Raw genomic sequence first — 12,067 nt, 5'->3', positions numbered from 1 at the left:
CATAAATAATACATCTCAGTAGGAAAATGTCAAAAATGAGATTGTGTGACCTATCAATTGATGTTGTACAGCAGGACTTCCAAGTCTCATGGGGGAAGCTTTCAGATTGTGATCAAACATTCCCAGGGGGTGTCCAGATGAAGGGGAGCTGCCTACCTGCCTGCCTCCTAGTATAGATCTCCGGCTCTTTTTAAGCTGAGCAAGGGGCAGGCAACCCAGCAGGTGTGATTTCCTGTAGGTGGCATCTGAGGCATTTTAACAGCGGTAGGGATAAACTGGGAAAGTAATCACCAAAATACAGGCCACCATTTTTTATTTATTTTTTTAATTAGGATAAAATAATTCTGATGGTGGTTTATACTGCATGTCATTAAGGAATAGCTATACAATAATCAAAACAGGAATTTCATTCATCATAAAAGAATTACATTTTGAAGCTGCTACATTTGTAGCAAAACATAATATATGTGAATAATAAAAGCCCATGTCCATACGAAAGTGAAGTTGTTTTGAAAGAATAAATGCTCACCCCGGCACACAACAGAACCCTCCGACCCAAATCCTACCCTGTTAGCAATGACATTCAGCAATATAACTGTATATCCCCTTCAGACCACCTATATAGTGTGCTGTGCAATATGCAGGCCATACGGCAATGTCTGTAAAGGGTCTACTACATTATGGGCTGTGGAAACATATTGGCTGTGAATAAATAGAAGCAGAATGAGGCATAGTAAATGGGTTTCTGAAAATGATTTTCAGTGAGTGTAATCTGCAGTAATCTGTTATTGATATGGCACAAAACTTAGCAGAGAACATTGCCAAAAACACAAAAAGCATAGTAACAATTAAAATAAAACTAGTGAACACACAGAGGGTCCCTATAGTTTCACACTATATTAATCTATATGATAAAAACTAAATGTACAAAATTCACATTTTGATTGAGAATCCTAAAGATAAATTCAGATCAGACGAGTTGTACTTCTTAAAATAATTCTGTTGAAATGATAATCAGAATCCTCCCTGGGGAAAAGAACTCCCAGTTAAACACTGTAGACATGAAATACATTATGAATTTTAATGTAGGTCAATATAACCCTGTTTTTTTTTTACTGATGTTTTAATATTTGATTTGAATTTAATTACATCTGCTAAATTGATATTAAGGGAAATGTAGGCATGTTTGGTACGTGGAGCAAATTTGTCTTGTGCTATCTGTAACTTTCCAGTTCTTCATTATCCCTTGCAATGTCTGAAAATTTATAAATCAGAGCCATCAGTAACATGGAAAAAACCATCAGCATGATCCTATTTCCACTATATTCACATGTAAAAATGTAAGATTGACATACAGACTGACTCCAATTATCAATAACTTGTTCTAAGAAGCACATTTAACCGCAATTGGACAAGCAGTTCTTTAGCTACACTGCAGCCCATCTATTATTAAAGATATACTGCACATCCCTCCATCACATGTATAATCAATGTGTGTACATACATACCGTATACACACAAACTGTAAATCCCAACCCAAACGCAGAGGCAGATAAATATACTCAGCATCTGGCTGCTTCATGTCTTAATGACACAGCACTAACACAAGCACACACCAGTAAAGCCTCTTACCTTGCAGGTTTCATAGTCTTTTCGGATGTAGTGGAGATGGATCAGCCAGTTCCTTCTTTCAAAAATGGGCAGCACCGGTGCTGAGTGGAAGATATTAGAAGAGCAGACACGGCATTCAGAAATGATTCGACAGAGCACCTTTTCTCGTCGTGCCATGCCACACTACTCTTGGGGAATTCCACTCCCTCCACCTGGCTAGCACTTCTATCCCAGCAAACGCTTGTGAAGTGGAGAAGAAAAGCTGCACAGCTGATATCAGTACAGTGCAGCTTTGCAGAAAGGGCACCTGTTATTTCATCTGCTGTCAAAATTCTTTGCTGCAAGTCATTTTGTTTTTACCAGTTAAACATTAGAAGCTGTTTCATCTAGTACTCGCTCCCACCCACCTACACAAGGCTCACGTGGGATAGATTAAAGATTCAGTTCAGAAAGCTGGAGTTGAATACAAAATTCTTCCTTTTTATTTCTGGTCTCAACATAATCCTGGAGGGTGGCTGGTAAGCAAAACTACCAAAAGCTTTAATGAGCAGTTATGATAATAATAAAGGTTCATGCATGATTTACTTGATACAGACATTAGCATTGAGCATAAGCATAAGCATAGCAACAGGAAACATTTACAGAAAAATAATATTTTCAGTTAAATATTTGAACAGTGCTGAAAACATCTGTGGAGCAAACTTATGAAAGAGCAGCAGCCATAATTCAGTTAAAAATACACAGTGCACTGCCTGACCATTTTCCCTTTTTTAACACCAGTATATTCTCCATGTGACACAATCTAGCATGGAATATGTGATTGCTGTGTTCTTTTGGTTAAAGACTGCTAAACACTGAATCTATACCCCGAGCACAAACAGAAGGAAGTCTTATTGTGAGGCAACCTGTTAACACTAGACCTATAAGCACTAGCAGAATGTGTAAAGTGTTTTATGCCATGCATTAGTTCACAGTGTAATGGTGTTGAACATTCAGATTTGCAGACAGAGGGGAAGATTCAAATAATGCAGCACCCTAGTTGTTTCCCTGTTCTATTGCAGAATTCAATAACCCTTTGTGCACAGCTGCAGTGTGTCGTTTTGCTAATGCAGTGGTATATTCCAGGAATCCTCCTATATCTGGCACTTTGATTAATTACTACCATAAATGGAGAAAATCAATGGAATATTTTTTTATCCAATATACCTCATAGGTGAAAACAGACTTTGTTAACATTTCATTTAAAGCACATGTCAACAAGTATTGGGACGGTGCATAAAAGTCACAAACAAAGGTGTCCAGAACTTGACCTTGATCCATGTGTCATTAAGGCAGCTGTATAAATATGCCACCACCTCTTTATATGGAGATGGCTCAGAACCCTCACAGCAATGTCATAGAGAAGAACACATTGTGTACTTTATCATTTTCTTTTAAATGCGGTGAATTTGATCCAGTCCAATTACATTGGCAGGCTTCAAAGACACCTTTGAAGTCTGCTGGAGGTTGCTGAAAAACTCTGCTGTGTTTACCTTCTAAAGTCAGGCTTGTGATTTGCAGTAACAGATGGCAATTCCAAAACCTGCTCTAAACTTATAGAAAATGGTGCATTTATTATTCCTCTGCCCCCAGCTATTGTTAAGGAAAGGGAGAGGAAGGGAGAGGAAAGGATAAGAAAAGCAGTGGTATTTTGTAATTCTTGTTATAAGTTGTGTTATTAGTCTTTGTTGTTTGAATCAATAAAGTACTGAAACATTATGTTGTTTTACAAGTTCAAGTTCACCCCATATGTACTCGACTGGAGGTTCCTGCCCCATCTGAATAAATGCCTTCCCAAAAACACAATTGAACCCTTATAGCAGCTGTTCTTAACACTGCAGTACCAAGTCTTTATTTCAACCAGGAATTAAACAGTGGTTTTAAATCTGAATTGTTTTCCAGTGGACACAACACAGTCCTCAAAGACAGAGACTTTTAATAGTCTGTAGCTTCAGTGGTTTCTTGCTGCAACTCCAACAACACAAATGCTGTCTAAATGGGTAAGCTCAAAGAACATATATTATCAAAGAAGATTGGTACCTACAACTGAATTGCAGTATATATTAGTCATGGTCAGCCAGTACCAATTAAGATTCTACTAAAAATGTAAATCTGAAAATGCTCTCAGATACAATGGCAATGGCATGGATTTTCCACTTTCCTTTAAAATACCCCATTCTAAGGGACATGTAGTATATATACAAATGTATTTGTGCATATTAATATAATAATAATAATAATAATAATAATAATAATTTTCACCTATGGAAATATGGATCACACATCTGAATGTGACTGGTTTTAAAATTATTTACTCTGCTGGCAGTATAATGCCAGTGTTATTGTTGTGAAAGAGACAGCCGTCTGGTTACCAGGCAACTGGCTGCCCCTGGAGTCCTACAAGCTGCTGGAGTGTAAGAGAGAAGAAGCTCTGAGTGGAGGAAGTGGAGGCGCAGGCAGTGGAGAGGAGAGAGGAGAGGGGGGGAGGTAAAAGAAACTAACACAGGTAGACAGGATGGGCCAGACGATGAAACAAAGACAAAGCTTGAAACTGTTTTACGAACAACACAAAGAATATTTCTGCATCACATAACTACTGTGATTGTCTATGCTGATTTCCCAATCTGCTTTCAATTAAGACTAAATTGTCACCATATTGAAATCTGTTTTTCCTAAGTGCACTTTGCCAAGTCTGTGTCAGATCTGTAAACGATGTAGTGCCTAAATGGTTCACATCTGTGTAGCAGGCAGGAATAATTTCTTCTGTAGCTTTGCCCCACTTCCCCTCACAGAATGTCTGCTTCTATTTAATGTGACTATTTAGCAATGTTTAATAACGGCATGTATAACAGACAGGGATTAATCATTCCGGTTATTTTTACTTGGATGTTAGACATGGTTATGAGAGGGGTGAGTATTAAAAATAACCAGAATGTGATGCCTGGAATAGAAAGGATACAAAGTAAATCTAAACAACAACATGAATGCATACTGGAAGTTAAGATCACTTTGAAATTTATGATGCCACTGTATATATAAAAAAAACCTGTAATGCTTTAACTCGTTCAGCAGTAAGTAACTGTTCTGAAAGATAACTAGTTGGATGACTAATTAGCTTCAGTATCTTAGATATACAGTATGAGCACACTCAAGTTTAATTTACTTTACATCAGGTGTTTTGAGTTATCTTTCCTAGACTTATGTGTGCTCTCAAACTCTGTTGTCATGTTAATTGTAAAATTTCTCAATTTATTTAACATTTTTGAATAAGTAGTTATTTAATCAATGTCATGAGGGACAAATGATCATGTCCAAAATGCAGTTTTAACAGAAACATGCTTCAAACACAGGCAATTCAATGTGGTGTATCTGTGAATTCTACAAGATCAAACAGATGAACAAGCTCATAACAGCAATGCCACAACCACCTTCACTTGTGTGCTGTCTAGATTTGTATCAATTGTGTTCTGTCTAGATTTGTATTTTGGATTTCTGCAGCATGCTCAGCGATTATCAGGATGGCAAGATGCATCCCTGCCAATATATATTTTTTTGCCAGAATAATAACTGAGTCTTACTGCTGCAGCTCCAGCAGAGTCTGCAAAGATTGATAACAGCAGGGAGGGATGGCACAGCTTCTTTGTCCCTTTCCCAATGTGCTTCCGAATAAAGAAATCACACTAATTATGAAGTGTGAACTAGACTAAGGATTTACTGCTTTTGGATAGTCTATAACTGAAGCCAGCTTCCCTCCTGGGACTCCTCGAATTCCACTGTCTAGTGGGGACATCTGCTGGAAAGGGTTGGGATTGCAGCTTAATCCATCATGTCTTAGTTTCATAAATTCAGTTTTTTTTTCTATTATTCTTTTTTGTAATTGTTTAACATGCTGTATTCCCTTTAACCTTGCACAGCTAAAACCAATTATAACACCATTCCGGAACGTGAAATGCAAATATGGCTCTTTGTAGTTGGCTGTGATAACACAATCCTGTTTCTTTCACCAGTGTACATGGTCTCCTTCATCAGTTCCTCTGGGAACTATTGTAGCTATTGGGAAACTAAGCCAATTTATTCTAATGACAATTTCAATGACAAATGACATTTTCGAGGCATCTAGCCATCAGTGCGTGTTTTATTTATTTATTTACTTTGTTTCAACACAATGCTTTTGAGTTTTTGAAATGAGAAATGAATACATAGTATTACTTTAGAAGTGTCTGCTAAAGATTCAGAGGTTTTTGAATACTGGACGTGTCCCACAATCTTGTTCAGTTTAATACCAAAACACAGTACATATACTTTGTGTGTGTTTTTGATGACGTCATTGTTTGGCATCCTGTGTAAGTTACTGTAAGCCAAACCCCCAGACTCTTCTGTCTTAGTAAAGACAATGTTTAACAGTCTCCCAGATTTGTCATTATTGACTGTTACAAAGTTTCTGTTAGCATTTCAAAATGTACGACTATTGGCTATTTTTATAGTCCATGATGAAACACCTAAACATGCCAAACACAAGGTCAGAGTGACCAGGTCACTTCTACAAAAGAAACTAACTATACAAGCATGTCAGCAGCATACATCCCCAGCAACGACTGTAAAAACTGCATTAGCACTATCAGCAACATTAAAACGTTGATGCCCATTTACAGAACGTACAGAACAGGATAGGAAATTCACAATTTGATCAGGACTCTTCTGATATCTTTTTCTACTAATATAAGTGTGACATACAGACAAATGGATGAACGGACAGACAGGCATCTCCATACAGTACATGTAACACCATGCTCTCAATAAATGATGCTAAATAATGTTAATGCCATGACAATTGGATAGCAGTTCTCCAGTTATATGCAACAATGTAAATGTGACATACAGATGAATGGTTGTATAGACAGACAGACACCACCATATATTCTTAATAATGCAAAATAATATTAATACCAGGTTTCATGACAATTGGATAAATGGTTACCAGACACAACCTCCTCCATCATATCCCCTTTGTAGGCGAGTATGAAAGAAGAATCCTTTGTTTGGAGGAGGTAGCAGAGAGGTAAAGGCTGTGAGTAGCAGGGCGTGCTCTCAGCTAAAACGCCAGGATAGCTGTCCTTGGGTGCTGTTTGGGGGCTGTGACGTTATCCTGTTACAATTCCCATAGCCAGTGGAGTTCATATTTTTAAATCAAGATTAAACACTTTTACAGTTTAGCCTTTTTAACTTGACTTCTTATTAATGTCCTGTTTTCTACACATATCTTGATTTTTTTTTTATTATTAATAGTATTATTATTTATTGTTATTTAGTATTTTTCTTGATACTGCATTTTTTTTCTGTTTTAACTGGCATGTAAAAGCACTTTGAGATACTGTGGTATGAAAGGTGCTATATTAAATTAATTGAAATGGAAAAATTGATATGCAGCCATTTTGGGAATATAAACAGCTGATAATTGCAAACATAAAAACATACCTTTTTTGGAGCTAGGCTTCTTAACTTCAGTGGCCACAGGAAGCTGAAGATCCTGAAAAACAAAATCATCAAACCTTTTAGAGCTGTATTTCCTGGCTGATATGACATATTTTTCACTCCTTAGTGAAGCAGTGACACCTACTGGGAACAACAAGCCTTGAGCAGCCATTTCCATCTTAAAAAAAATAAAAAATAAAAAATAAAATAAAAATTGCCGGACTTTCAACAGTATGTTAAAAGGCTGAACTCTTCTTTGCTTTGACATAAATAGTACAATGAAAATCCGGGGTAAAAATCTGCAAGCCTCACATTCACACTTAAATGAGCAAATCGGTCACCATGACAGTGTGCACTGATTTAATAGAAATGTTATAACTTATAGCCTTTAAACCTTTCCTATTTAATAGGAACACAGGACTAATTCCAATATGCAATTAATCATGCTGTAAATTGCAAAAACCTTGTCATGTGTGGGCATACTAATGTGAGTTTTTTTTACTTTGAGGGTAATGTTTTACTTACAAGTATCATCAATTGAGCATCATTCTTGAGAAATGACTTTAAATGTTTGCAAACAGTGGTATGTTTGGTATGCATTTTATCAAGGCAGTCTGCCTGTGTTATGCATGGATCATAATAATACTGTACTTGTATCCTAGTTACAAAAAACATGATACCTATGTAGATTACTTTAAACTTTTAACACCCCAGTTACTAATTAAAGTAGAAAAGTCCTGTGATCTGTTTAGTGCACATTTAGCAGGGGCCTTATTGCTTATATTGATGGCAGCTGATCATTTCAATAATGTACCTAAACATGTGGCATGAAACCCAGGACTGGGTGCAGGACTAGTGTGAGTTAGTAACAGTGTTAAAAGCAAAATATAACCATAGACTGACAAACGGACAGGATCAACGCAGAAGGGTTTTCTCATTTTATTGAATGAGGACCCTAAAAACAAAGTGAAGAAGACATTTCTGCTAATGCGTTCATCAGTGCTAAAGGTCACAATTACAGGTCTGCAGTTTATTGATAGAAAATGTGTCTTCTACGCGTCACAGCAGATCTGCTATATTCTCAGTACTGGTTGCTCAGAATAGTCTTGTCAGCACAGCAACTCTGCTTCATGCTTGCTCCGTTACTGTTTGCACAGCAGGATTCTATTAAGCTTTACAATCAGATTATGGAACAGATTGTGAGGTGATTAGTGCGTGTTTCTATTCAACATTAAGCATGCTAATAAAAACAAATATATTTTCAAAGACCCAGCTACTAAAATGCAGTCAGAGCCTGTCACTCTTAACCAGACTGAAATAAACAATCTTATAAGGGGAAGTGAGTGTTATTTGGCACATGATACAATTGATAGATCGTTTCTTTGAACATTGACTATGATTAGGCATGGTTCACCTTAGTGCTGCCAGCACAGTCAAGCTATTCCCGGTATTTTTTTGTAATACCTTTTGTGTCATAAATTATACATTAGCTTTATGTTAAATGTTGTTTGGGGAAAAATTGAGTTTTTGATGTTAATACACTGTTAAGCCTTTTATACTGGTACTACATTCAGATAGTATACTATATTTTAACGTCATACTAGTTGCAAAAGACCGTTTCGGTCTTAATGCACAAAATATTAACAATGAAAACAACTGTACATAAAAAGTACAATACGCAGCTGACTTCACAACCCTCATATTACTGTAAATGTTACTGTACGCCGATAGAAACCGCAATATGTATAAATAAATATAAGACTGGATAGCGAGACTGCAGTTCGGTACAAATCACGGTACAAAGAGTGCAATACCAATGTACATTCTCTGGGTGGCAAATGAATAACCGACTGTGTATAGAAAGTGTTTTTTTTTTTTTTTTTTGACATGTCACCTACTTCATCACACACTGTACTTCTGACTAGTAATTTGTCTAAAAAGGGGATGGGGAGCTGGGGTTTGTCTCCCACCAAATATCTCCCTTACCTATCTACTTTATACAGAAACACGTATCCCAGCATACATTTACGTCACCTATCACTAAAAACTCTTTTTAAAGCGGTGTTTTTATTTTTTCCTTACCGTTTGGGAATTCTCCTCCGCCATCTTCAGCCTGAACCCGACCACAGGAAGTTGTCCGTTACCAAGGTTACAGACACAGTACAACCCTACCCAACAGGAATTAAAGGAAACCGCGCGGTGGCTGAATTTTTTTTTCTTCTGGGTTGTTTTTCTTGATTATATATATATATATATATATATATATATATATAGAGAGAGAGAGAGAGAGAGAGAGAGAGAGAGAGAGAGAGAGAGAGAGAGAGAGAGAGAGAGAAGATGCAATGACCAACAAGTTTTTTTTGTTTTTTTTTTAAAGAAAAAAATGTTTTTTGGGGGGTGGTAGTCATTTATATTTTTCATTAGATAACACTTTGTTGACTCTTCAGTTTGGTTACATTTTTTAAGGCAGCTGATAACTAGTGTTTGGTTCTAAGAACTCTGGATATTTCACCTGTATTGAAAAGGGAGGGAGGAGGAGAAGATCTGCCCTCCAGAGGGTGGTGGAGGTAGTACAGGACGGCAAGGAGTAAGGGATAAGAGTGGAAGGTGGTGGTGTTGCTGCCTGAGGAAAGAGCCTAACCCTAACTTTTCTCCAAAAATTTTTTTGACTGGCACTGTGTATATGCTGCAATGTTGTATTTTCACGAAAAACATTTGAAATAAAAAAAGGAAAAACCACGCCCTCCAGTGGAATAATGAGGTATTGCATGTCAGGAAAACACTGGACAACAACACAAAACATCTGCTATCGACCTTTTATATTACCCATTGTATGTATTACCTCTTTCCGCCGCTGGGCGGAGTCATGAACACACGTTCAGCAGTAGGAGGTCATGACATTTCAGAACCCATAACTTCCTACTGCCACAAGCATTCCTATGTGGTTTTTCATTAATTTTATACTGATATTATTAAGTTGTATTATAAATGTTGGAGTTATGGGTTTATTAGTGCACTGTTTATATGTGCTGCGTTTCAATGCTGTGACTAGATAACAAGCTTTCGACATCCAATATTATTGACACTCAAGATATAAAGTAACCTGAATTAGCCAGTCACCAAAGGAACTGGACATTTGTTTGTGGTTAGGAAAGGTGGCTGCGGATTCAAGCGACCTCCCTGAATCACATCTATTGAAACATTGTAATCTGTACTGCTTTACTGTCTAGTAGGATGGAAGTGACCACTTTAGATGAGTGTGTATTTAGAACACTAATTCTGACCACTGCATCCAATACCCTATCCACACTACCTAAATAATGCATGAGTAATCCAGATTGAAACCACGTGACTGCCATTCACAAACACATTAATCACACTTTAGTGTCAGTGTCAGCATTAGATCTTTTGTAGAGGTTTCCTTTCTAAAGCCATTTTGAATGTAAGAGTTAATTTGGGGGAACATCTGTTCTGATTCTGTGATGCAAATATTATGGCAAGGTTTATCCAAGTGATTTGAGGAGGCTTAGGAGGTAAGTGTGTGGTACAGAAAGCGAAGGGACCATTTATGACATTTTTCACTTTAATGTATTTAAAACAGACAAATAACTAATTTTCTCCAGATATTTTTTTTACACTGTATGTAAATAAGGCATTAAAAACAACATTCAGTTTTCAAAGGGCAGAAAAACAAATCCGCAAAATTAAACTATTATTTTTTTTTTTTTTAATTGATAGAAAAGTGGTCGATTGATTTGATGCTTAAAACAAATGCAATACCGGTTTTGTCTGGTCACAAAATGCTGTTTAAATATTATTTCAGAAAAAAATATATATATACATAAAACAACCCAGGATATTCTCTCTTTTTAAATGTACATTAATATTTGTATGCTCATGAAACCAACAATGGGCTGGTGAGATCCCCACTGTCAATGGCCATCCTACATGACAAAAGAAAAAGATACCTCAAACTAAACACAAGGCAATGGTGTTTCTTTATCAATTGGAGTGGGAAGCAGGAAGCACTCTTTACTCCCATCAGGGTTCATATACTAAGTAAACAGCTGGAACTGTCTGAAGTGCAGTTGAGTTTCAGGGCTCTCCACTGCTCCAATCATTTGGACACAAAAGGCTCTATATTAATAATCTAAGCAGCGGCTGATTTTGCAGACTCTATTAGCACTAATCCTGGACAACCTTACCATAAGCAACCTTAGGAGAGAGTCCAAGATCAGAGCTAATCATGGTCTGTGTAACCAGCCATGTGTGAACACCATATAATCACTGTATCTTTTCCAATGGTAAAGAACTGTTTGGAGCATTAAACAGACTAGCAGTGCTTCATTAGCTGAGTGAGATCTAAAGGCATTGATTGATATCTAGCAATTCTTAAGGGGCACGCCAATACATGTAGTAAGAGCAACCTGGTTTGACATGCTGGATCACTGACTGAAGTTCTGTCAAGGAGTATGTATTGTAACCATTCTTGCAGGGCAGATCTGTGCAGCAGAGTGCTCTTGGAGGCTAAAACCAGGTTGTCACAAAGTAGATGGGCAGGTGAAGAGGCTTTGCATGCAGTTGCTCAAAGCATCTGCTACAGCATACACCACTGAACCCACATTTGTTTCTGTGTTTTTGACAAGTTAGTTAATCCAAGTCGCACTCCTGATGTACATTCAGGTAAGCAATTTACAATAATGAGGACACGGAATTGCTAAGTATCAGATTACTTCTGGCACCAGATTAGTTTTAGCCACGGTTTACAACCCCATACACTTGACGACAGACACAAGGCATGTAGCGCAGTTAGAAACAGGACTAGAACAAGTTACTGCAGACAGCAAGCATGGATTGTCAACTGACATTTAGCTGTGCATCCCCAGTAAAAAACCTGTTTTAAACCAGCACAAAAATACAAGCAGACCAAAAATTCCCCACTCCC

At 37.3% G+C, this 12,067-nt stretch overlaps 1 protein-coding gene across 1 annotated transcript in view; it reads right to left on the bottom strand.

Moving 5' to 3' along the window:
• Positions 1-9,352, bottom strand: part of LOC117429229 (Bardet-Biedl syndrome 4 protein-like) — a 28,121-nt gene extending 18,769 nt beyond the window's left edge. Inside the window, exons 1-3 of the mRNA XM_058998529.1 lie at positions 9,205-9,352; positions 7,126-7,177; positions 1,633-1,712 (exon numbers count right to left, since the gene is read on the bottom strand). Of these exons, the coding sequence (XP_058854512.1) occupies positions 1,633-1,712; positions 7,126-7,177; positions 9,205-9,228 (156 nt within the window). The 5' untranslated portion in view covers positions 9,229-9,352. The remainder of the gene's footprint in view (positions 1-1,632; positions 1,713-7,125; positions 7,178-9,204) is intronic.
• Between the last annotated feature and the right edge of the window lie 2,715 nt (positions 9,353-12,067).

Source organism: Acipenser ruthenus, chromosome 24, assembly GCF_902713425.1.
Source record: "Acipenser ruthenus chromosome 24, fAciRut3.2 maternal haplotype, whole genome shotgun sequence".
NCBI lineage: Eukaryota > Metazoa > Chordata > Actinopteri > Acipenseriformes > Acipenseridae > Acipenser > Acipenser ruthenus.
The sequence above is the reverse complement of the archived record's forward strand: the minus strand, read 5'-3'. Positions and strand labels throughout refer to the sequence as shown.